The sequence below is a fragment of the Sebastes umbrosus genome, chromosome 17 (genome assembly GCF_015220745.1).
Source record: "Sebastes umbrosus isolate fSebUmb1 chromosome 17, fSebUmb1.pri, whole genome shotgun sequence".
NCBI classification, from domain to species: Eukaryota; Metazoa; Chordata; class Actinopteri; order Perciformes; family Sebastidae; genus Sebastes; species Sebastes umbrosus.
Genome location: NC_051285.1, coordinates 23,447,035 through 23,472,417, shown reverse-complemented (window position 1 = coordinate 23,472,417; position 25,383 = coordinate 23,447,035). Strand labels below are relative to the sequence as shown.

Below are 25,383 nucleotides of genomic sequence, written 5' to 3'. Positions count from 1 at the left end.
TTTTGTGCTGACCATCCCAAAAAAATATTTAAATTTGTCTGTGTACACGAATCAGTACATTAAATTTTGTGACTATTTCACAATCTGCTGTGCGACTGGGCTGATTCAGCTGTGGAGAGACAGGAGCTTGACTGGACACCATCCAACATGTAGCAGGATATAGATTAAAAGCAGACTTACTATAGGTATTATGTGCTTTAGTCAGTCCAGGTCCTTGGGGTGAACACACTCGTGATAAGGTCTTATTGGTGCCAGTGATCCCCTGTGCACTGAGAGAATGTTTTATTTCTCTGGGTTAGCAGCAAGCCTTGAATAATTCAGTGACTATTGGATGTGCTTGTTACCAGTGAATCATCTTTCAGAGAAGATTTTTGCTGGGGTCCTTTTCTAATCTCCACTCTGACATTATCAGAAACTCACCCCGTCTCTGAAGTCCACATACAAGTTGTAATGGCTGAGCCCCGTGAAATGATGCATAGACGGTGTAGGTCAATACTGCCTCTGCTTTATTCGGCATGTGTTCATGCTGGGGTGAGCTTCAGTTTCAAATGTCAGAGTTAAGCTACACTAAGCCATGTTTACCAACAGGGATGTATTTCATAGTGTAGCCTGTCACACGCCCTGACTGTCATTTGAAGTTAGTACTTATTGCTCACATCTGCTGCCTCCCTTAAAAATGTCACAATCCTTAATGTATGTTGGCCAGTCAGCAGTATACAGTGCAACTACACATCTGGCACCATCTCAGCCATGAAAAACAAAAAAAGAATAATTGAGCACAACTGTCAGGTCTGATTTTGCTCCAATGGCACATGTGCAGAAAAATAAATATTATTAAAGTTATCTGTTTGGTCATGCAATATTATATTCCACAACTATACAGCCAAGCAAAAGTAATTAAAATGATGATTAAAAAAAAAAAGAAATGGGGTAGAGTGGATCCCCCTACCCACGAGCAGTGGATGGGGGTAGTAGAGGAGATATACATCATGGAGAAACTGACACATCGTTTAAGACTGCAAGAAACACAGATGGAAGACAAGTGGGAGAAATGGACATTATTAGAAAACCAAAACAGCGACGAAAACTGCAGAAAGGGACAACTGATTGAGTTGGAAATGACATGAGAATGTATTGAATAATGGAAGTGTAACTCCCAAGTCGTGTTTGTATTGTTCCCTTTGTTTGTGGGTCTGAATGTGTACATGCCCATATGTTGTTAATATGTGTATAACCTTGAAAAACATAAATAAAGTGGGGAAAAAAATGATAAAAAAAGTAATATTAAGGTATAAAAAATTCAGGTTGTTGGATAAAAAGCGCGACGTTTTGGAAGTGAATCCATCCACTTGTGCGTCAAATGTTCTCAGTTTCTGTTAACTTCAAGTGCTGAAATAGCAGAGTTGCTGAAGGATATCATGAGGCAGAAATGTGCAGCCTGTTATAAGAAGCACTTACCTCACTCATGGCTGCGCTGTGTGTGTTTCTCTTTCTGTTCCCAGTGATGTGTGATGCTTACCGGCCAGCTGACTGAAGGTACAGTACAGTCCTCTCCCACACACGCTGCTTTTATAGCCGGCCAGCGCAGCGCAGCTCTCATTACCACGTTAACATGAAACCAATCGGCTCGGGTCTCTTCGGGTCTCCTCGGGTCTCCTCGCCTCCAGCTCCACACCGCGGAGCAGCCCTCATATTTGCAATAATCCGCCATGTGTTTGTGTTGTCAGTTTGTGTTGTCAGGAAGGGGTGATGAAAATGCAAGCAAAATATTGAAATACATCCCCCAGTTGAATAACGAAGACATTCATCTGAACGAATTGACCACTGGGTGTGAAATGGTCTCTGCACATGTATTAAATTGCTTATTAAATAGCCTATACGTTTTTCTAGGGCTGTCAATCGATTAGAATTTTTAATCGCAATTAATCACATGATTGTCCATAGTTAATTGTGATTAATCGCACAGTTGTTATCTGTTCAAAATGTACCTTAAAGGAAGATATGTCAAGTATTTAATACTCTTATCTACATGGGAGTGGGCAAATATGCTTGCTTTATGCAAATGTATGTATGTAGTTATTATTGGTAATCAATTGCCGACACAAAACAATGACAATTATTGTCCAGAAACCCTCACAGGTATTGCATTTAGCATAAAAAATATGCTCAAATCATAACATGGCAAACTCAGCTGTCAGTGTGTCAGTGTGCTGACTTGACTATGACCTGCCCCAAACTGCATGTGATTTTCATAAAGTGGGCATGTCTGTAAAGGGGAGACTCGTGGGTACCCATAGAACCCATTTTCAATCACATATCTTGAGGTCAGAGGTCAAGGGACCACTTTGAAAATGGCCATGCCAGTTTTTCCTCGCTCAAATTTTGCATACGTTTGGAGGTAGTACTGGTACCAATGGATTCCCTAGGTTTTCTAGTTTCATATGATGGCAGTATCTTCACTCACCAGCTTTAAAACTGAGCCCGCTACAACCTAAAAATCACAAGTTGCGTTAATGTGTTAAAGAAATCAGTGGCGTTAAAACAAATTTGCGTTAATGTGTTATTATCGTGTTAACTTTGACAGCCCTATTTCATATAACCTTTAAAACGTACAAAATAAGTCAGAGGGTCTATTGCTGTTTTATGGGCATCTGCATCCCCCCTCCTCCCACACTACATGTCTATAAAAAGTATTCATCTTTATTTGGTCTTTATATGTTTTCGACCTGTGAATCACAATGGATATATATGGATTTTGGGACACAGATTTTAGAATATCTAAATTAAGAATAAATATGAAACACAAAATAACTCTGCCTCACGCTTATATTAATTTTTTTTTATTTTTTTTTATTTTATATTGTTAAATTTAATTTTATATTGTTTTATTTTATATTAAAATTTGTATTATAATTTTGAGAGCTTTGCCACACCAAACCGCCTTTCCATCTCCCGTTCCATTTTTCCCTCACTCGTGAACAAGACCCCGAGATACTTAAACTCCCTCGCTTGGGGCAAAGACTCACTCCCCACCCTGAGGGTGCAATCCACCGGTTTCCGGCAGAGAACCATGGCCTCAGACTTGGAGGTACTGACTCTCATCCCGACCGCTTCACACTCGGCTGCAAACCGCCCCAGTGCGTGCTGCAGGTCACGGCTCGATGAAGCCAACAGCACCACATCATCTGCAAAGAGCAGAGACGCAATTCTGCGGTCCCTGAACTGGACACTCTCCTCTCCCCGGCTGTGCCTTGAGATCCTATCCATGACAATCAAAAACGGCATCGATGACAAGTGACAACCCTGGCGGAGGCCAACACCCACTGGAAACGTGTTTGACTTTGTGTCGAGTATACGGACACAGCTCTCACTTTGGTTATACAAGGATTGTAATGACTGACTCAATATTATTTTTGCTACATTTAATGACATATTATATTTCTTTATCGAGTCATTTATTTATTTTATTTCATTTATTCTTGATTTGGCAGGTTCTGTCCTCTATAGCCCTCTACTAACTATTGACTTGTATGGAAGGAATACCTATGCAGTCAATTATTTCACGTTTTACTCACATTCGTGCTTAATTTGAGTGCATTTAAAGTGACTTGTTTTCATTTTGACATTAAACCATACGGCTGATGCTGTATTTTCTTTTTGTTATCAGCAAATCCTATTAAAGACCTTTCCAGAGGACTCTCTACTCCCCAGAGAATAAAATTGTTGAGCTGTTTAGGAATAAACAGCATAGGTCATATTTATTGTAATGAAAGTTTACGTCCCCCAGTGCAACAGTATGCTCTTGTATGTTTTTAATGGTTTTTGGACCACAGTAGAGTTATATAGAGTTCTATAGGGAATAAGCAATATCAGGCTAGAGCTACACAAACAAAATTCATTGTTTATGTATCATACCCATAAAATATAGTCATAGTATAGTGAGAGTATATTACATACCAAAACCAATGCAGTTCTCTTTAAATGCTTTTATTGATTTAGCGAAGGACACCCATGTCTTCCCACGCGTGTGCATGTGTGTGTTGACAGTCATTAATCAGAGTTTGGCATACTCTAAATCTGTCACATTTTAATCAGAGCACTCGGCCGCGTAGAGATCCAACAGAGACAGTGTCCCTCAGGATCCATGTTTGGGTCCTAATTGATCACCAGTCACTCTGAGCATTGATTTATTTGGATTGCCCATAGACACAGAATCTCATCAGCTACTTGAGTTAAAGCTTAAGTCTCGAGCAGCTCACATCATTATTCTAGAATTTAATAAATAAGTGACACCCATTTATCAGTTTTTCACATGATCCATGTCTTACAAACAACCCCTCAAATTATTCTCTAATTAATATTTCCTTCACACATTTAACAAGAGCATTATTTTTCTTCAATAGCTTTTAACTCTTTCGCCAATATAAACATAATTAACGTCACAGATTGCTGAACAAGTTTGTAGTGAGGCTGTGGGGCAGCAGCACAGCAGTGTGTAGAAGAAATGCAGGGAGTGCATTCAAATCAGTTCCCAAGGCTTAAAAAGTGTATTTATTTTGGTTTATGTTGGTCTTTGAAGTCATTTGTTTGTCTAAAGACTATTGCTTTGCATTCTAGTAGAAGTTATTCTATTTCAAGCTGCTCAGGGGCTTTTTGTGTAATGCTTCAAAGAGGAGAGAGGCTCCAGGATTACTGGATGGGCACATGACTACAGTCACTTTAGAACGTTTCCACTGCCTTTAACAGATTTTGTTGCTAGCTGCAAACATATTCATATACTGCAAATGTCTGCATGCCATGCACTGTGGGATTGCAGTGGGATAAAAGAAGGCTATGTTTTGTGTGTTACCAGGATATTTATAGTCACTTGTTACGACCACAACTTCATGTCCAGGGGAACACAAGGATAACATAAAAAAGGTTATCCAACCTTTGCAGAAAATGGGACCAAAACAGCAAGAAAAGTCTGCTGAAACACTGACAATGAGTGGCATTTATTTATATTAAAATTATTAACAGAGAAACCAACTAATATTACAGAAACAGATGCAGAAATTGCGTCTCCATGGCCAAAATAACAAACAAAAGAACACAAATTAGAAAATAAAAAATCCATTATTCTACTGAATCAAACAAAAAGACAATACTAATCTCCCTACCACAGGACAAAAGTCCTGTGTTTGTTTGACCCATCCATCCACCCTGACCTCCTTCGCAAACTTTGTCGCTCTTATGTCACCCGCCTTTACATGGCCACGTAGAGCGTCATAGTTCGAAGCATAGGGCCACTGACCATGCCGTTTCTGATGCCTTGGGAGTGAGAACGAGCTGATCACATACATGAAAGTGCACATACCTGGTATTTCTGCTGTTTACCTCACAATCGTCGCAACAAAAGATAAAATACTTGCTGTCACAATAACTTTCCAGAGTTGTAAAATCATGTCTCTGAGTATTATACTGCTGTATAGTGTTTCAGCATCTGATGAGCCTTAAAATTTACAGAGCTATTTATCAAACTGGACTTCCTGCATTGTATTTCATGTCTCACTGATCCCTGAGGCAACACGCCACCACAAGTGCAGCCCTTTGTATTAATTTAACGCAGGACTGGTTTTGGTCTCAATGCTCGCTAAAGATTCAGGTATTTTTAAGGGGTAAGTGGAGACCAAAAACAGAGCTACGGTCAGAGTGAATATTGGACTTACATTTATTAGGTGGCCACATATCTTTGTCTGACTACTCAATGTATAAATACATAACTGTATGCTAACAGGTTTGCCATATCAACCTAAATGTAGTCCATTTTAGTCCATAAAAGGTGCTTGCGATTTTTTTAAGCTTTAAATTATATTTTTCTACACCTACTATATCTTATGTATTGGTTGTGAAGTTCTATCACTTGTACATGACAGTGCATAGAATAACAGTTGAGTGTGTAGCTTTACATTCAAGTTCATAAAAGGTGATAATATGTCAATGTTGTGTTCACAGCTTGTTTCTGCTCTAATGTTGAACTGCATTGTAAAAATGACCATGATTGAGGAATTCAACACATTCCTCTTGTAATCCACTCTGTGTATTTAGCTCAATAATCAGGCTGAAATTGTAACATTTAATTGAAAAAAATCTGAGTTGTGGATCTGGAACCAGGCTGATATCTATTTTTGTTGCACCGTGAACACAATTATGGTACACACACATAGCCTATAGGTTTGTGTGCATATTACTGACTCATTATTGCTGCTGGCAAGAATCAAAGACAATCGCAGGACTCCTTTAAACTGCTTGGACACATTTTCATTTATAGCACATTGATCGAGCCATTAAAAGAGCTGCGATAGATAAGAATACAAAATAATGATGTAAACAAGGCTGACAGGGATCTTCTGTCATGAGTCAGGGCTCCGGCCTGGAGATAGGCAACTAAAAAATGTAACAGTGCCATACTTTAACACTAGTATCCATTATCACATTCATTTTGAGGCATTAGTGTAATTACAGTAGCTGTGAAGACTCTGTTTCTGCTTCTATTGGCAGGAAATCAGCCGCATTGTGTTGCAGCACAAAGGGAGATGACGCTGTTCTGCAACAGGGCTCACTTGCCTCCTTGAAAGTAAATTAAAACAAACCCATTTTCTCATAAATCTACATATTCATCCAGGTTGTGTATAGGGAGTTGGGTGGAGCCAGTGGTAGCCGTTGTGGAACATATTGGCTTTTGCAAGGATCAAATCTGCAAACTCCGTCTAAACTCTAAGCCTACTGCCTCCAAGTACTGAAGACGTATTGACAATCTGACAAAGTGAGCACTCAGCCGTGCTCTAGCTTTGCACGCCAAGTTGCAGAGTTATCCATTATTACTAGATGCATGGCAAGTACCCCCTCTCTCTCTCTCTCTCTCTCTCTCTCTCTCTCTCTCTCCCCCCCTCTGTCTGTCACCCAGCTTCATTCTGGCTCTTATAATGTTGCTGAAGCATTTATAGATAATACCTGCTACCTTAAGACCTGCTATTTTTGGTATTGTTTCTCTGAAGAGGCATCTTTAAAAAAAGGGGAACTTTTTTTATGACAGTTTTGATTAGTGCATCATATTGTGTGAGATATGGTCTAAATCAGTCCCATCTGCATTGCTAATATGATAAGTCAGCATAACCTCACAGCATGATGCAGTAAATTCCACCTGGAAAAAGAAAAATATGAAAAAGAAAAAAAAAGTATTAAAAGAATTTCTGATAGTTTGTGACACACACACACACACACACACACACACACACACAAAAACAATGTACCAGATTTCTACTGTTCTTTTATATATGTGCTGACTTCAGTCAGTCAATCCTGTCTACATAACAAACACAACCTCCACACTTCATTTCTGCCAGAACTATGTAAGTAGTGATTAATTACTATTGATAATGTATTTTCAATGCTACCCTGCAATTCATGCTCTTTGAGACAAATCCTTGAGCAGCCTAATAAAGAAGAAACATCTCCATAGCAACCTTGATTTGTGTTGCCATATCTTAGAAATCATTGCAGAACAGTGTGTTACTATTACATACTACTACTACTACTAAATACTACAGAATAAAACCAAAATAAAACCCTAAATGGTTCTAAATGTAAGAATCAAATCCTTTAAAATTCAAATTAATACAGCAGTAGGCGCAATATTTTTGGCATCACTGGGTAAATATTCCATAATAACCTTTCAGCATATTGTAATTCAAGTGTTCTGAGAGATAACTAGACTTCTGCACCTCCTCATGTCTCTGTTTTCAGGCTTTAGAAAATCTACTTATTACCTGTCACCTGATAGCCTCTCTCATGCACTACTGTCAGGATATAGTGACCCATTTTATCTCTAATCTAACTTTTTACTTACAGAAAATGATCAGTAGCAGCAAATATTTTTACAATTTAAGCCTCTCTGGTCAACATGCAGCACTTTACTGACAGGCTGTGGCTTATGGCAGCGGGAGGCATGTGTGCCATCCAGCTCCCTGCACAGAGCCAATTTGATGATTGAAGTCTGCTTTGGGGGATTAATTTGCTAGACATTCCTTATGTAATGGTAAAACTGCTTAGGGAAGGGCCCTGAAAGCCAGCATGACTCGACAAGCCACACTATATATGGCTTATCAATAGTCATTACCACAGCTCTATTCATTCATTTTATTAGTTCTATTCATTAACTCTTTCAGCCACTGCCAAGCCGCTGCTTAAATAAGTACCTATATTTAGGAGAGCCAAGAGAGCACTGTGTTGTTTGTTGCTCAAAGCATGATCAAATTACAATGCTGTAAATAATAATGACATGAACAAGCCAAAATAAGCTATTAGTACTTCTTTCACCTCACAGAAACCCTGACCTAAAATCAAACAATGTTAGTCTCTTAGAGATAATATAATGTAAGAGGATATTTCATGTTTATGCCATTTATCCCATGTAAAAGAAGCTAAATGGAAGCGAACATTACTGGCACTAATGTGATTTCCAATATAGAAACATAAACAGAGCAGGTAATCGGATTTAGTGTTGGGTTTCCCAGACTTGAAGGGTTCTTACTGCAGGCTGTAAGAGTAGAGCCTCACTCCCCGTCGAGACAGACATCCTCAGCATGCCAGGCTCACACAGCAGCACTCTACTGTGCATCACTCCCAGCATTTGTCCGGACAAAGAGACACAAAACTGACAGTATGTTTACAGTGGACATGTCTGCAGAACTGTACACTCTATGATGATAAGTCCTTGTATCCATCCATATTCTGACACCTATCCAAGTCTGGGTTCACTCTTCCCTTTCCAAGACTGCGGTAACGTGAGCCGCCGAGTGCAAAACCGTGGTGGCCAGAAACACAACTCCAAATACTTACTATAGTTGCTCTGTGTCTGTATAAATAAGCATGTGTTTGCTAACAAGTTAACCATATCAACTTTAAGTAAGGGATAATGTACAGCAAGCCAGTCATTTGTGTGAAATAAACCCCAACGTGGTGATGCAGCACCCCTTCGCGTCAGGGTCCACCCCTTCATTGCATCGCCCTGAATTGGTTTATTTCACAACAATGACCCGCTAGCGGTACATTATCCTGCTTATTACATGACTACTTACTTAAGAAATCAATAATTTGACACAAAAATGGTCCTCCAGAGTACGGGATCAGAACTGCGTCCATAGCAACAGTCTGTTATACATAGCAGCGGTCTGCTAACAGACCGTAGAACACCGCGATTGACCAATCACAATCGAGTATTTAACAGAACCGTGTAATAACAGGTAATAATATGTCAATGTTATGTTTACAACTGGTTCTGCTGCCCCTTAATGGCAAAAACTTTAATGCAGGTTTAATTGAAAAAGTATAATAATATCAAAGGTCTATTCAATAATCTATTTTGAATCGAAAATGTCCATCAAGCTGTTTCTGTTTGTTTGTCCTTACACAATTGGATAACTTCTCATAATTAAAATTTGATTATAATTAAAATTTTCATTTCACTGGGGACCTTTTAGGATCCATTCAATTACCACTGTTGGACCACCAAGAAAAGATCCATGTCCCTTGGTGAGCCTTGAGCAGATGGACGGTTGGTGATGAAACTTTTCCAGTGGAGGAACCTTTCCAGAAACCCAGGAAACTCATGAATCTGCTGACTGGTCAAACATAAACCTCAAGGCTTCTACTATCCTCCAAATTTCCACTCAGACTTGCAGTGGCAATTTCAAAAAGGGTCACATTAAATCCAATCATGAATTAAATTAAACACCTAATTAGCTAGGCCTGATGATGTGGAACTCTGCAACTGCACAGTGAAAATCATGTTATCACCTAATTGATCCAAAGTAAGAAATGCCATCGACATGTCTTCGATCTGATCCTAAAGCTCAACTGAGTTTACTCCCTGCTGGTGCATCTTGGCCAACAAGTCCAGCTTAATTTGTTTCCTCGCCAAGAAAAAGTCATCTGAGTTCAGCTGGCTCAGCAGCAAAACCATGCTGACTGGTCAGACTGAATCTGACCTACTGATGTCATTAGAGAGTATGGAATGCATTTCATCGGTTTCCGATGCCGAAAGACACTTAGCAAACGGCAGTATTTGACGAGTTGGGAGTGAGAACGTGTTGTATCTAGAGGTTGCGTCTAGAAGGTAACCCCCAAATTGCGAAATCTGATCTGAAAAAGATTTAATTAACTACAAATGAAATGGGCTAACAGTTCATACATGTGAGATGTTCTTCATGGTCACTATTTGAAAGACTGCATGTGAAGGGGTTCGTTAATTCATTATTTCATCAAGTCTTAAACATAGGCCACTGATCAGAGAAGTGTTACATTTAAGAGGGATTACATTTTAAGACATTTACAGATGTAGGAGAACAAAAGAAGTTTTAAATGGTGCCTTTTGAATATTTCATCTGAATTACATAACTCATCAATAGAAATAAATGGCTCAGTATAAACTGCCATATCCATTCAACAAAAAATATAGCCTCTGACCCGTTAAGTCTACCATATGAGAACAACCAAACAGGTTGTGCTGGTACAGCCTCAATCCCTGCTCCAGTTGTTACATTGTTCATTGTTAATAGTGCTCACTTGGTCTGTGATGGTACTGCTACTTTTGTTATGACCTGGCTCGAGTGGCCACAACAAAAAGGAGACACACCATGATCAAATGTTAACAAAAGATATTTTATTAAATCACATCAAACAAAACTGAACCAAACTAAGTAAATTAAAGTACCAAATACAGTAAGTGTGCATGAGTCGGATGTGTGTGTCTGTGTGTGTGTGTGTGTGTGTGTGTGGGCATGTATTACGCATGTTGTGGGGACATATATCTGATTACACAGTCACATTGCGGGGACTCGCCTTCCTTTTGGGGACAAAATGCGAGTCCCCATTACGTAAATCATTACATTTATTCTTTTTAGACTGGGAACAACGGGCCCAACTTGTTTTCTGGGGCGTCTGTAGCTCAGTGGGTAGAGCGGGTTGTCCTTTAACCACAAGGTTCGATCCCCAGCTCCTACAGTCTGCATGTCAAAGTGTGCTTGTGCGAGACACTAAACCTAAAGTTGCTCCCTGGGCGCTTACAGCAGCATCACTACCACTACTCCTAAAATACTTAGGATGGGTTAAATGCAGAGGTCAAATTTCATATATGTATATGACAAATAAAGTCGGCCCTAACAATCCCCTGCCACCAGGTATCTGAAAAACATGGCAACAACAGATGGGCAGGGAAGGGCAGGGGCCGTCACACTGCAGCAAGTCTTTACTGTAGCACTGAGGATGCTGCATTTTGCAAACCAAATGTGCTTTCATATATTTCCTATGATTTCAAAAGTGTATATTCTGCAACAGCTTTATACAGGCAGTGAACGAAATACACGTCCTGCATATGTCTCCTCCTCCAACAGCCTCAATGTTACTGCAGTATATAAATCTTTGGTCTGGGAGGATTCAGTCCTTCTTCCCACCTTTCTCCAATGTTTAGAAACCAAACCAGTGAGGCTTGAAGGTGTTGTGCAGTGTGGTCCAAAACTCCTAAACATTTGCACTTCTTGGTCCTCCGTCTGTCCTCACACAATGGTGACATGTCTGTGTTTCCTGAAGCCTTCGTTCACGGTAGTGTATGCACCGTTGTAGCCATTTCCTTCCTGGTTACTGTTCACAACATCAGGCATCTAAAAATCACAATTAATTGACATTAATAACGTATGTAATTTGCTTCTCAAAGACTCATATTTCACCCTCCTTGCTATTTCAGAACAAACTTTATAGATCACATAAACTGTGCAACTATGTTGCTCCACTGAAAATGTAATCATCTTGGAATTACAAAGCTGTAATTGTGGGTTTGAATAATATACTGTATTTGTTTATAAGGTACCTCATTTATTACTGAAATTAGTTGAATGATCAAGCAATGAATTATCCATATGTACTGTACCATGCCTGATAAATGCCACTTAAAATGATTAGCATCGTTATAATTAGAGATAACAAATTCACATGGCTGGTAATTTCTTCATTTCATTTGAAGAGCCATAAAAAGTGATCTACATAAATCACCACCTGTCACGTATCCTACAGACATGTAGAAGCGTACAGCATGAGCTTATAGAGGAATGATTACTTTTTGATTTATACTTGCAACTGTACACCAACTATGTACGATGTACCACTGAACAACATCATAAATATACCTCAAAAACATTGGAACCATTTGCCTGGGAAAAGCCGCTGTCATTGCATTCACTGGGAGCGACACCTGTGACCAGAGAAGAGAGACGGGAGAGAGGAGTTTTGACTTTCTTGTGTCACAAGTGGATAATGGCTTAGTTTATGGTAGCATATGGTGATAGAGTGCCAAGATGTTCATTTAAAGCTTGTGTGTGTACATGCACTTATGAGTCTTACTTGTTTGACCCTCTGGCAGATATCCTGCGTTCACTTGACCTTGTCTCTGTCCAGCTGTATTGACTCCGGCACTTATCTGGCTCTGTGTCCTCACTCTTTTGCTACACACAAACATGAATTACAACAGAGGATTTTACTGTATGTACAAACATGTAGAAGCACATGCTGTTATGCAGTGGTCGATTGAAGAAGTAGTGAAAAAATATTCATCATGTTTGTTGGTTTCTTACCTCATTTCATCTTGGTAGTTGGGTTCTGGAGAGGATTGTAAAATAATAAATTAGTTCATGTAAATGTGATATACATAACTATTTGCTGAGGACTATATGGCAGTGGTTGGATTTCATTCGTGAATTTGGACTGTGTAAGTTGTGTTGTTAGACTGATATAATGGGGGTCTTACGTTTTTCTTTCCTGCGTTTGCAGCAGAAGATTATTCCAATGATGAGCAAAACCAGCAGAGCAAAACCTCCAATGGACACGACCACAGCTATCAGCACAGTCCAGTCAGGAGGCTTGGGAACTGTTGCAAAAGGGACAATTAGCGATCCGTATATAAAGAGTTTCAAGCTTGGAACCAAACCAACCAGCTACGAGATGAATCGTAACCATAAAACATTTGATTCGGAGCAAAAAAAAAAAAAACATTGGTAAACGGGAAAAAGACAAAGGTACAATACTGTGTACATCATTATTGTACTACTCAGGAACTACTCATCCCATAAACCACTGCGAATGGCTACCGTCGCCTCTGAAAACTCCCGAAAAACAGCGAGCAGCTCCACCAATCAAAGACGTCGCTGTTGCACTTAGGATTGTGGGTAGTGTAGTACTTCTCCATGACATCGCGAATAAAACATGTTTTTCTTAAAACAAGGTTGATATCATACAGACTTGTGGCTTCTACAGGAGCATATACCATCGTTTCACAATCTCATAGCTCGTGGTAAGTCTACCTTGGATGGTTACGACATTGTGGCTAACAATTAATTCAATTAATAATCATTAAATCCACGATTCAGAATATGAATGGGATTTTCACTTCCAGAACCTCACTGTTGAGCTCTACGCGAAATTCAGAGCATATCTATTGCCTCCACACAGCTCTCAAGATGGCGACAAGTGAGCCAGTGGCAAAGAGTATACAGTAGAGGCAAAGAGACAAATGACTCTCACTTCTTGGCAATATACGTATCTTTACATAGACAGTAGTTGTTTGCTGCCATATTAATGATCTGAATATCGAATAGAGAACCTTTAAGAGCTTATTATTGTTAAATTAAACAGCCAAATCATAAAATACTGAACACACACAAATGGAGGAAAGGAGCACATTATTCACTTCATAAAAGCACAGAAAGCACTGAAAGGCCTGTGTTGCACATACATTTATAGTGTTATTTTTTCTAATACATTTTGTTTGGATGTGAAATTTGTGGAGAAGGATCATTGCATCATCATTACAGCCTGAATAGAGGATGCCGATGAGAAAATGTAGTCTGGCACATCTCACATGGGAGTGCTGCTTACCCAAAGCCTTGTCATCCAACATAACCCCTTATCATTAACACACCGTATGTCTCCCATCCAGACTGTCCAAATAATACACATTTCTCATAGGCCTACATACATCAAAATTGGCTTTCTCTTTCCCCTCTTTTACTCGTCACACTCCTTCTCAATTGGACAGAATGTTATCCATGCTATCTGCGTGCAGATCCAAGTTGAAACCGTACACTCAGGGTTGTTGCTGTTAATTCAATTTCTATACAGTATGTGTTAAATGGGTTTTTTATTCAATTAAAACCTGGTTTTATCAGATTATCCTTCAGTCAGGTCATACGGTCAGGAGTAGAGAGGGTCTATTTGTGGATTCTCAGACATTTCTAAGACATGGACTACGAAATATACATTAATGCAGAGGGATTAAGAAATCACATCATCCTAGATCAGGCAAAGCAGTAATGTGTCTAGTGTTTAGCTATGCTAGCTGCATGGCTCTGGGGTTGGCAATGCCTGTCTGTCGGTCAGTCCACTGCTTTGGTCCAGACTGAGATATCTCAACTATTGGATGGATTGGATGGATCCTCCAAATGATAATGGTAAATGGACTTGCATTTATATAGTGCTTTTCTAGTCTTTCAACCACTCAAAGCGCTTTACACCACAAGTCAGCGTTCACCCATTCACACACATTCATACACTGATGGCAGAGGCAGCCATACAAGGTGCCAACCTGCCCATCGATATGTAATCTAAATATTCCTTCACAGCCTTCATGAGCAATTTGGGGTTCCGTATCTTGCCTAAGGACACTTTTGACATGCGGACTGGAGGAGCCGGGAATCGAACCGCCTTTCTCCTCAGGATGAATGAACTTGTTGATGGTGATGGTTGACTCGGTGATGCCTTATATTTTTATCTTTACTTGACTTAACTTTAAACTTGTCTTTGGTTTATGACCAAATACCTGCAAAACTAATGACATTCCCATCCGCCTCAGCTGTACTTTGCGTTTAGCAAATATTATCATGCTATACTAACCATGGGTAACATGGTAAATATTTCACCCACTCAACTAAACATGTAAATACAGCCTCAGAGAGCCCCTGTAGTGTAGCAGTAGACTTATTGTTACTACCACCACCACCAGGCAACCAAAGAACAACCATTTCACATTCTACACTTTAATAGGCAACTAACCAAGCAACAAAACTGTTGGATTGTTCTAACTTGGAAGAGCACAGAGGCAGAAAGGCTGGGAGGAGACTCATCGAGAGAAAACAGTTGTGGAAGATCTTCTTACCGACCACCATGAAGACAGCGCTGGATTGTGGGCTTGTTAGTGTCAGAACAGTCGCCCGGCACTCCACTATGGTGTTTCTGACTGCCTGGAACTTCAGGACACTGGTGGAGTTGAAGGCATCCCCATCTGCCATGCTGGTGGTGTTGTACAGGCTGCTGTTTACAGCTTGGCCATTCCGGATCCATTCGACAGCAGGTGTGGGGAACCAGGCAGATGTTACACACTGGAACTCCACTTGCTGGTCCTGCACCACCGTCACGTTTCCTCCCATGATGCTGACCGTACCGCTCTCTGAGAAAGGAGAGGTGAAGTCAGGAAGTCAGCATGCTTTTGGGATTCTGAAGCTTAAAGTTATATAATCTTAAATCATATATAATTAGATGGCACTTTAAAAGATAAGTTTGGATATATTTTATATTTTTCTTATTGCCAACAAAACTGTACAGCAGCAACGATGTGGCTCATTGATGCATTGATTGTGAACTGTACATCAGATTAAAACATGGCTGAAATAAGACCAAGTGTTAGCATGGATACACAGGGCCACATGGATCATTTTCATGTCAGCACTCCTGGCATCAGTTAAACCAATGAGTCAATCTGAAAAAAATATTCTGTCTTCTTTTAATATGAAACTTTCTTTAGCTTGCCGTTGAACAGTGTTTCCTATTGAACTGTCGGTGTCCCTCATTAACGTCCCTTTGCAGAAAAGCAACCAATGTGCAACTGGCAGGTCTGTTAAGTGGATTTATTAGCTTTGGCTGCAGGTTTTGCTACATTCAGAAGGAGAATATGTCTGTAATCATGGAGGTCCTAATCAGCAGCATGAGATAGAGCTCCAGCACTTTAATAATCGATGCCCATTCATTACCTTCAGGTTACAGTCAGGTTTAGCAGTTTGAACATGGAGAGGAGGAGGCATGTATAGAGAATTTTAGAATTTAGATTTACATTACACTTCTGGTTAATTGGAAAATGGCCTCACAGAGACAAGTATTTATTGCTGCCCCTCTCCAGTGCTTGAAGTGGAAAAAAACAAGTGCCAGTACGCTCCCATTCACATGTTGGCGTGTGTATCGGCAATCTCTTGCGACATATTCCTATTTATTCATTATTTCTTTAAGCATGTTATACCGTGTCAGTCATAATCAGCTGTGGTTTTATTGCTATTATTATACTTGGGCTATGCATCCTCTATAGTTGGCCTATAATACTCCAATAAACCGCCGACCTTGGATTGTACGACCTGCTCTACCTTAAGGTGGGTTAAGGTGATGTATTTTGTGTTGATAGTTAAAGAGCTGTCCTGTGTTATTTGTAGCCTATAGTAGGGTATCATTCAGGTTTTAAGAGCAGTGTCTCAGTCAGGATGCTCCTACATATTATGCAGCAGGATGAAGAGACACATTCTGAATTTCTACAGAGAAAATAAGATACTAGGAGATACAAGGACAAATTTTAAGGTTTTTGACTTAAAACTATGCAATGTTACATAATTTTGGACCATTATTATTACTAGTAAAATTATTATTATTTTATTTGTTTGTTTTTTTATTTGCACTTATCACAGCCTTCATCTGAACATTTAATTCTTCTGGAAATGTTTTCCCTAAAAGAGCAGATTCAGAAAACTTTTAAATAATGTTTCATTAATTATATTTGTTCACAAATTAAAAAAAGTTATGACGAACAGTTCACTAATTGTTTTAAAAAATGGACGTGAACATTGAATTGATAAATTCCAACACACTCGTTCTCTCAACCAGGGGTCTGGGGACCCCCAGTGGTCCTTGAGGGAGTTCCAGGGGGTCCCCAGAAAAATGGGGATATAGTTTATTTCACGGTTATCTCCTCAACTGTAGTTGACAACTATAGAATTCTGGTCTTAATCATATCTAACAACCAAAATATTTTTAGAAGGAGGTCCCTGAAGCAAAATCTTATCAAATGGGGGTCCGTGATCTAATGTGTATCAGTTAAGGGGTCCTTGACACGAAAAAAGGTTGAGAGCCACTGCACATTTTTTTCACAGATTACCTGTCTCATGCACTACTGTCAGGATATAGTGACTTTTTATAGAAATAACTTTTCATCATATTTGCTCAAAGTTACCAACTGCAGCTTTAATGCTTATTTCTTATTATGTTGTATTTGCTCTTTTGTTCACTTGTATATTTGTTTGAATTCCAGTTCTGTGATGCAGAAGGTTTTAATAAGCCGTCCTCACTCTCCAACAGAACAACTTTCCTCTCTATAGAAGCAACAGTGGTTACTATTTCTGCCTGAAAAAAAGTTATTAGTGTGTGTGTGTGGAAGTTTTTCCACACAAAGAAACCCTCATAAAGTAGTGTTTACAGCATATTTCTTTATCTTATTTCAGCATGGATGAAAATCCCTGTAATGAAGTAGAAATACTGTCATGTGGTAGTTTTATTCTGCCTTTAAAGCTTTTTTTGGTCATTAGATATTCTTTCCCAGTAAATATTATTGCCAGAGGCTGCTGAAAAGATAGACAAAAGGAGCCCATTGCTGCACTCTAGAGTACATCACAGTCACTACACCTCCCTCAAAACTATACTTAGAGATTTCTTTTATGGTGTGAATACAGAAATATTGAGCTGAATTTTAAAATGAGTGCTAGGTGGTGAGGGCAGTGTGCATGTACCTCAGCATCACTGAGACCCTGAAGGGAACTTCCTCTTCTGTTGTCAGAGGTCAAAGGACAGCCACAAAGCAGCATGTGTCTCTCAAAGTACCAAACTCCTCTTGCCCAAAGTCTTTGAACACAACTACAACCTGATAGATGTTATTGACCCTACCTTGTACGTAAAGCTGTGACGTCTTTGATCCATAGGGCCCCAGCACACTGCAAATGACCGGCCAGGACTCTGTACCACTGCGGTTGACGTTATGGATGGTCAGCTCCACACAGCTGGTGTCACCACTGGAGCAGAATCTGGCAGAGTACTGCTCCCAGTATGAGGTTACGTTACCGGTGGCAGGTACAGAGAGGACCAGCTTTTTTCCGACAGTCCAGGTCATGACCTTCCAGGGTCCCGGCACAGTGGCGTTGAATTGTGCGTTAGAGCCTTTTAGCACTGTTAAATTCAGCGGCAACAGCTGGAACTGTCCCGACACCGCTGAATATAGAAGAGACAACATGTCAGGCAGGAATGCTATCGAGGTTAGAAGAATTTAATAGAAAGGATCTTGTTATTATGGCCCCGTCCTCTGTAGTTGCATCTTGCCTCCTTGCCCTCTTCTTGTATGGAGGAACTACTTCGCTTTAAATGCACATTTTGCTTTGCTGAACTTTGTAAATTGTGTTGTGACGACTGAATATTGTCGGGCTTTGCTGTTTAAACTGATTTTTACCGTCATTCAATGCCTGTGTACAGTGCCTGTTCATGTTCAGTTTGAGGGGTGCAGCAAAATGTAAAGACACTGGGATAACAAAAGTTGGCTGCTGAGTATTACATCATACAAGTTCTCACAAAACACATAGATTAATACATGTATTGTATTTCAACTCATGATTAAAGGTGCCTCCTTTTATTTCTTGTAATTGATATAAAAATATTATGCAAAGTTTATGTAATTGCTGAATTGTGTGATCTTAAGGGCTGTCAATCAATTAAAATATTTAATCGTGATTAATCGCATGATTGTCATAGTTAATCACGATTAATCTGTTCAAAATGTACCTTAAAGGGAGATTTGTCAAGTATTTAATACTCTTATCAACATGGGAGTGGACAAATATGCTGCTTTATGTAAATGTATGTAAATACTTATTATTGGAAATCAATTAATAACACTAAACAATGACAAATATTGTCCAGAAACCCTCACAGGTACTGCATTTTGCATTAAAAATATGCTCAAATCATAACATGGCAAACTGCAGCCCAACAGGCAACAACAGCTGTCAGTGTGTCAGTGTGCTGACTTGACTATGACTTGCCCCACACTGCATGTGATTATCATAAAGTGGGCATGTCTGTAAAGGGGAGACTCGTGGGTACCCATAGAACCCATTTTCATTCACAAATCTTGAAGTCAGAGGTCAAGGGACACCTTTGGAAATGGCCATGACAGTTTTTCCTCTCCAAAATTTAGCGTAAGTTTGGAGCATTATTAAACCTTTTTCACGACTAGTATGATGAAACAAATTGGCGTTAAGGCGTTATTATCGCGTTAACTTTGACAGCCATTTTATATTACCTGCATGTATGATAATATATATATATACACACAATTACTGGACTGAATTGCCTGAAAAAAACTTTATTTAGAAAAATAAATTAATTGATAGTGAAAATATTTTTTAGTGCAGCCCAAGTTGAATTTCTATAGGTTACTACAGGTTTCTGTGTGATAGCACATTGCAGGTGTTCACATCACTGCAAAAGTGAAGCAACAGTTCATTACTTACATTAAGACAATTCTTTTTTTGTATTACAAGTTTTCAGAAATGTTATGTTCAATATGCATTTTCTTTTCATAATTGAATTATGTGCTAATTTGCACACATTTCCAGACCAGAAATCTGAACATTGGAAAGCCAGGTTTGAAATTCTTGTTTCATTTTGTTGACATATAAGAGTCAAAGATTTTTACAGAGGGAATTTTGGATATCTCTTTTCATCAGTCCATAAATCAGAAAATACTTTCAACAGCCATAAAAAACAAAAATCAATTTTCGGCATGTTTTTAAGAAATAAAGGTTCTATAAATCAGGCTATGAATGATAAATGAACAAACCCCTCGGTAAAAACCTTCAGAATATAGATAAGAATTAAACTGGAAAGTCTGGTTGATGTACAGTTAGTGCTAGCTCAGAGTGAGAAAAAATTCATTTTGAGAAAACCGCCTTTAAAGATATGTATTGTACCTATCACCATTAAGACAATTATTTGTTTGTATTAGTATAAGTTTTCTGAAATTTTACATTTAAATATGTAAATGAGACATTATCTAATGCTAACTTTGGGTGAATTTAGGAGAAATCTACAGACGCAAATAGAAAAAGTAGTAAAATAAACACCCAGTAGTCCAAATAAAGACATGTTATGGATAGAAAATAGCACAAAAACCCCAAATTGACCAGTGCATGAAAAATTATGTTTTTGCCGTCTCTCCTTAATCATGCAATTGAATGTGAGAAAATAAAATAAATAATAATACAAGTGTCACTGACTTAAATCAGTCAGGCATTTTTGGCTGAGCTTGATTCAGGACAAAGAGAAGGAATGCATATTATACAGGCACATACGGCTCTTTGTTCAAATCAGTGCTTGACACATGTTTGAGTTTGCCCAAGGTACGTAAATATTACAAAGGACGTTGGTTTTGTTTTGTTGGTGTTTGACAGACTGAAACTCAAACACAACATTAATCTGGACTGATACTTCACGAGTTGAGCATTAAAGCTGAGGTTTTTGAGCATGTTTCCTTGGATATGCTCTCACTATTGTTGCATCCTTTAAGAGTAAACTGAAGGGAAACTGCTCTAACTGTCACCTGTGTCTAAACTGAGCAAGACTGTTTACATTTCGGTGAGAATGACTGATTAGATATGCAGTTGTTTGGTTTGGCTCAGGGTTTTCTCTTCAAGACAGCACCGAGGGTAATGATTAGTCACTATTAAGAGCACAAGAAACCTGTGTGACCTGCTGTGACCTGCTGTAGTGTTGAGAGAGTATTTACTCTGACAAGTCCCTGATGATGAAAAGCTTCGCCCCACAGCTGGGACTCCATTTGCAAAGTCATTTAAAAACCATTCATGTTAGTATTAGTTTGGACAACAAATACATTGCAAGAATCCAGAAAAACTCTGTTTATTTTCAACACAGTCTCACGGCAGTTCATGAAATATAATCTATTTGATTCGTGTACATCGACATGAATTTCCCTTTATTTTCGTGACACTCAGCACGACTTTCAACAGCGTATTTTTCGTGCGTTTTCCTACAAATGTCCAGCAACACGTCACGTACATGTCAATTTCCGCTCCAGGCTTTTCAAAATAAAACTACTTGGTTAGGTTTAGGAAAATAGATCGACTTGCTTAGGCTGACGCAACAAAACTCTTTAGTTAGGTTTAGGAAAAGCTGGACTTGGTTAGGCTTAGGAAATGATCGACTTGGTTAGGATTAGGCAACAAACTACTTAGTTATGCTTAGGAATAGATTGCCTTGGTGAGGCTTAGGCAACTACTTAGTTAGCTTCAGGAAAAGATTGTGGTTTGGGTTTGTTAACACAGGAAGTGCCTTAACTTGAGTATGGAAGTTACGTGACAAATAAATCAACTTTGACTTGTGGTTTCACACGAGGCACGAACAACGGCCTCCTGGGCGAAAGTCCTGTGTTTTTTGTTCGCCGCTCTCTATGCTTCCCGATTCACAATTACATGGATTACATATGAATTGATTTTGTGCTGGAAAAAAAGTTAAATTTGTGTCTATGTACACAAATCAATACATTCAATTTGTGACTATTTCACAAACTGCTGTACGACTGGGCTGGTATTTTTCTAAATTCTGTTCAGCAGGTTTGTACAGACTTTATATATAAGTATTTGAAAAATGAATGCTGACCTCCAGTTGCACACAGTAATAAACAGATGTGGAAGAGGTTAGGCCGTGATTTCCAGGAAACAGTCATGCTAGTATTGTTATCCTGAAAGACAGAAGAGACACAGCTGTGAGAATTTTCAGCAAGTCCATTGTCCTCTAAAATGTTCAGAAAAGGCTCCAAATGATAACAGAAATCACATATTGGTATAGACATATCTTGGTTCAAATGAACTCAAATGAAAGCAGGAGGACAATCAATAGGCATTTGAAGTTAGCGCTTAATGTCAGTGAAAGTGACAGAAGAAGAATTTATGATGATTTGCAGATGGCGAAAGAAATAAAAGCTCTATAGTGGGGAGTTAAATCTAAAATAAATGGCACAATTTCAAAAACTCAGTCTCTAGCTAGGTTTCCACTAAAGGTTCTGGGGACTTTTAGTCCCCGGAACTACTTTTCAAGAAACTAAAAGGTTCCTTCAGCCCACTGTTGTCTGCGTTTTCACCGAAGTCTAAAGACTTGAGACGATCAGGCAAATTGGGCCGCTGATATATGAAAAAGCAACATGACATGAGACGAGGGCTGCTAGTGGTCACAGTATTAACCCTTGTCCTGCTCTCCCCTCATCCTAAAATGGTCCTAAATCAATACTAGAGTATTTCCTTGTTTATTAATGAAGCGGTACACGAGTTGAAGCCATTAAAGCAGCAGTGCTGTGTGTGTTTCACCAATCAGCGACGGTCATATCTGCAAACTCCACCCCAAAACTTCCGGTGCTTTCAGAAAGTACTACCCCACGACCAGGGCCTTTTTGTGGGGTAAAAAGGTCCCGTAAAATGTCTCCAGAACTTAATTTAAACCCTGGTCCCTGCGCTGGAAACGCAATGAGTTCCTCAAAAGGTTCTTAGTTCCGGGTGAAAGTTCCTGCAGTGGAAACGGAGCTTCTGTCAACACAGGACAGTGCATCAATAAAATGTTGATAACATCCTCAATTTGCAGCTTTATGTTTAAATGAAATCTACAAGCTTGTTTCATATTTCTGTTCTTTCACAAAGGGAACTGATCAGATGTTTTATCATTCCATCAATCATTCACACAAAACAGATATATCACAAAAAATAGCATCCAACTTCATCCCCTCTATTGCTGTTACTTCCTCACTGCAAAAACCAACAGCTTTAATGTGCCACATGCTGTCGTCACGCTTTAATAGCTTTCATACTTTGCTAGTGTTGACTCTTGTAAATCGTCTCAATTTGATGATTTCTGCCCTCATGACTAAATATTCCTCAGAAGTAACAGCATCTTCAGTGAAACAAACTTACTGCATGAGAGCTCCCGCTGCGGTGTGTGGAAAGGATCAAAGCTTCATTTCCTGAAACAGCAGGACTCCACCTGAGGCTGTGAAACTCTCACAGGGAGCAAGGTTCACGTCTGGCCATAGAAACTCAGCCCTTATCACCTCAGTATACCTTTCAGGCAGTAATATGGCTGTGGGTGTGACGCTGACGTTTCCACCTACTGGCAGAATAGTAGAGGTGGCTGTGTCTTATCACAAGGTTAATTCCATGGTACATTGTTTGTGACTCAGTCAGCTTAAGTCTCTGTTTATTGCTGATACTCTTGGTGAATATATATATATATATATAGTATATTATTCAGGTTAAACAACTGGGGTAAATAAAAAGACCTGTTGATAACTTGACCTGTGCATTTGAAATCCTGAGTTTTACTGCCCTCCAGTGGTCACAGGTAGTAACTGCATCATATCATTTTTCAAGCTAACGCCATTGCAAACTTTAGTAGGAATAATACAGTTATCAATACTGATTAAATTCTTTAGAGGTAGGCTATCAAAAAGACAATTAGTATGTTCATAATAGCATCTGTATTTCTAATGTATAGTTTGTTTAAAAAAACAATATAAAGCCGTGCATCATGTAACGTTCTGAGAACCCTGATATGGTGAAGTCTGTGTGTGTGTGTGTGTGTGTGTGTGTGTGTGTGTGTGTGTGTGTGTGTGTGTGTGTGTGTGTGTGTGTGTGTGTGTGTGTGTGTGTGTGTGTGTGTGTGTGTGTGTGTGTGTGTGTGTGCGTGTATATGCGTGTATATGAATGTCGATCTATTCCTAATAAATGATATGTTTTCAGTTATACTCAACTTATGTTGATTTACACTGTAGCCTGCTCAAGGTGACATTTGATGTGACTGCTCTGCTGTCTCATATGAACCTCTGTGGGATGAATGCTCATCGGTAGATTCTTGCTCGTCTCCTGTATGAAATGGATGTATCCTCACTGTCCTGCATTATTATGAACCATAGTAACGTGGTTATGGGTCATCCATTCACTAACTCACTCCCTCTTCCTCTCCTCGCAGTTCTCATGCATTAGCTTCGTGTTGTTGACTAATTATGTTGTGGCTGCTTCGACATACAGTCGCCTATGTTGATGTTCAAGTTTGCTTTTCTAAAATCAGAGTTGTCTCTGCTGTTGCAGCGCGTTTTTGCGCTGCGTAAAAACTACGTGGAGATCATCCGGACGAACCGACGCACGAAAAATTCTAGTTTAAAGTCAAGGACCTTCATATTTTCTATCTGCAGACCTGATGGCTCGTGGTAATCAAGTCTGCTGCTTTATTATAAATAGATGTTGGTCTGGATGCTCTGAAACTCTTTTTCAGCAGATAAATGGATGAACAGTTCATCGGAGGAATTAAGGTAAATAAGAAGTAATGCTGTAGTGGTGCTGACCTTTTTAACATGGCAGCTAGAAGCAGTGACAGTTAACCTGCAGCAGTCAGATAGAGTAGGCTACCTACACAAGATTATTTCCTACAGGCGGTGAAAGAAATGGCCTGTGTGTCCTAGAATATCACAGGCAGCACAAGAGCACAGAAAACCCCCCTCACCCAAGATATTAGTAATATCAGCATGTATGACATCTCTGCAACGTTATTACAAAAAGTTTGATATATAGGTAAAGCTTGACTCATGCAGAATTGTATCAATGCAATACTTGAAAATGTTCTGCATACATGTGGATCACTTTACACCCGTTTTTGATCTACTTTTCTCTGAAAAAATGATTGCCTCTACAGGTTTTTATATTGGTGAAATGTAAAGGAATATGAATAGAAACTGCACTATGGTCTGTTAATTGGTATAGTAACAATATCAACCGAAATATTATCAATATTCATATTTTTGGATACTAGCCATTAATCTGACCATTTTCTAAGTGTAAGCATTTAGTCCAGGAAATGTTCTTCTCCAAATATCAATCAGATTAAACTTTTCAATAAACATCTTTAGATTCTCAGCTACTGCACTAATGTCACGTGGTGGCCAACAGTCAATAGAGTTGTCTAATAGGTCTCCAATCTTCGATATTTAATCTATCTTTGTTTGTTTTTGGAATTCATGTAATTGCCCCCTGCCTTAATGTAGTAGGGAGCTCAGCCTTTTGAACACATTCTGTAAACATTGCTAGTGAGAAAGTTTAGAAGTAAAGGTTTTGTAAAATCCCCTGTCCGACCATCATTACCTGGGGACTTGTTTTTCTCTAA

General features: G+C 39.2%; 2 protein-coding genes and 1 long non-coding RNA gene across 7 annotated transcripts in view; 1 reads left to right on the top strand and 2 right to left on the bottom strand.

Moving 5' to 3' along the window:
• Nucleotides 1-15,181, bottom strand: part of pcp4a (Purkinje cell protein 4a) — a 38,746-nt gene extending 23,565 nt beyond the window's left edge. For 2 of the 4 annotated variants that reach the window (XM_037749669.1, XM_037749671.1), the window contains exons 1-2: nucleotides 15,169-15,181; nucleotides 1,459-1,530 (exon numbers count right to left, since the gene is read on the bottom strand). In XM_037749669.1, the coding sequence (XP_037605597.1) occupies nucleotides 1,459-1,467 (9 nt within the window). In that variant the 5' untranslated portion in view covers nucleotides 1,468-1,530; nucleotides 15,169-15,181. Of the gene's footprint in view, nucleotides 1-1,458; nucleotides 1,926-15,168 lie in introns of those variants that run through there. The other 2 variants (XM_037749668.1, XM_037749670.1) reach the window with 2 other exon arrangements.
• Nucleotides 1-18,291, top strand: part of LOC119476287 — a 45,924-nt gene extending 27,633 nt beyond the window's left edge. The window contains exon 3 of the long non-coding RNA XR_005203985.1: nucleotides 18,096-18,291. This is a non-coding gene — a long non-coding RNA (uncharacterized LOC119476287). The remainder of the gene's footprint in view (nucleotides 1-18,095) is intronic.
• Nucleotides 10,942-23,282, bottom strand: LOC119476285 (immunoglobulin superfamily member 5-like). 2 transcript variants are annotated; one of them, XM_037749667.1, is made up of 9 exons: nucleotides 23,142-23,282; nucleotides 21,841-21,922; nucleotides 18,061-18,381; nucleotides 15,242-15,532; nucleotides 12,839-12,958; nucleotides 12,666-12,690; nucleotides 12,436-12,536; nucleotides 12,222-12,286; nucleotides 10,942-11,699 (listed from the first exon to the last, which is right to left on the bottom strand). In XM_037749667.1, the coding sequence occupies exons 2-9, from the start codon at nucleotides 21,905-21,907 to the stop codon at nucleotides 11,595-11,597; spliced, it is 1,095 nt and encodes a 364-aa protein (XP_037605595.1). In that variant the 5' UTR covers nucleotides 21,908-21,922; nucleotides 23,142-23,282; the 3' UTR covers nucleotides 10,942-11,594. The 2 variants fall into 2 exon arrangements, with proteins under 2 accessions (XP_037605595.1, XP_037605594.1); XM_037749666.1 differs by lacking the exon at nucleotides 23,142-23,282 and having other exon boundaries at nucleotides 21,841-22,752.
• Between the last annotated feature and the right edge of the window lie 2,101 nt (nucleotides 23,283-25,383).

What these genes read in the sequence shown, in the direction of transcription:
- LOC119476285 (XM_037749666.1), bottom strand. Translation starts at nt 22,033, where the DNA reads ATGTCTATACCAATATGTGATTTCTGTTATCATTTGGAGCCTTTTCTG. An exon ending in CGCTGTCTTCATGGTGGTCG is followed by an intron (nt 12,959 to 15,241) that starts GTAAGAAGATCT and finishes CTTTTGCAACAG; the next exon opens with TTCCCAAGCCTCCTGACTGG. An exon ending in ATGGTTCCAATGTTTTTGAG is followed by an intron (nt 11,700 to 12,221) that starts GTATATTTATGA and finishes TGTGATTTTTAG; the next exon opens with ATGCCTGATGTTGTGAACAG.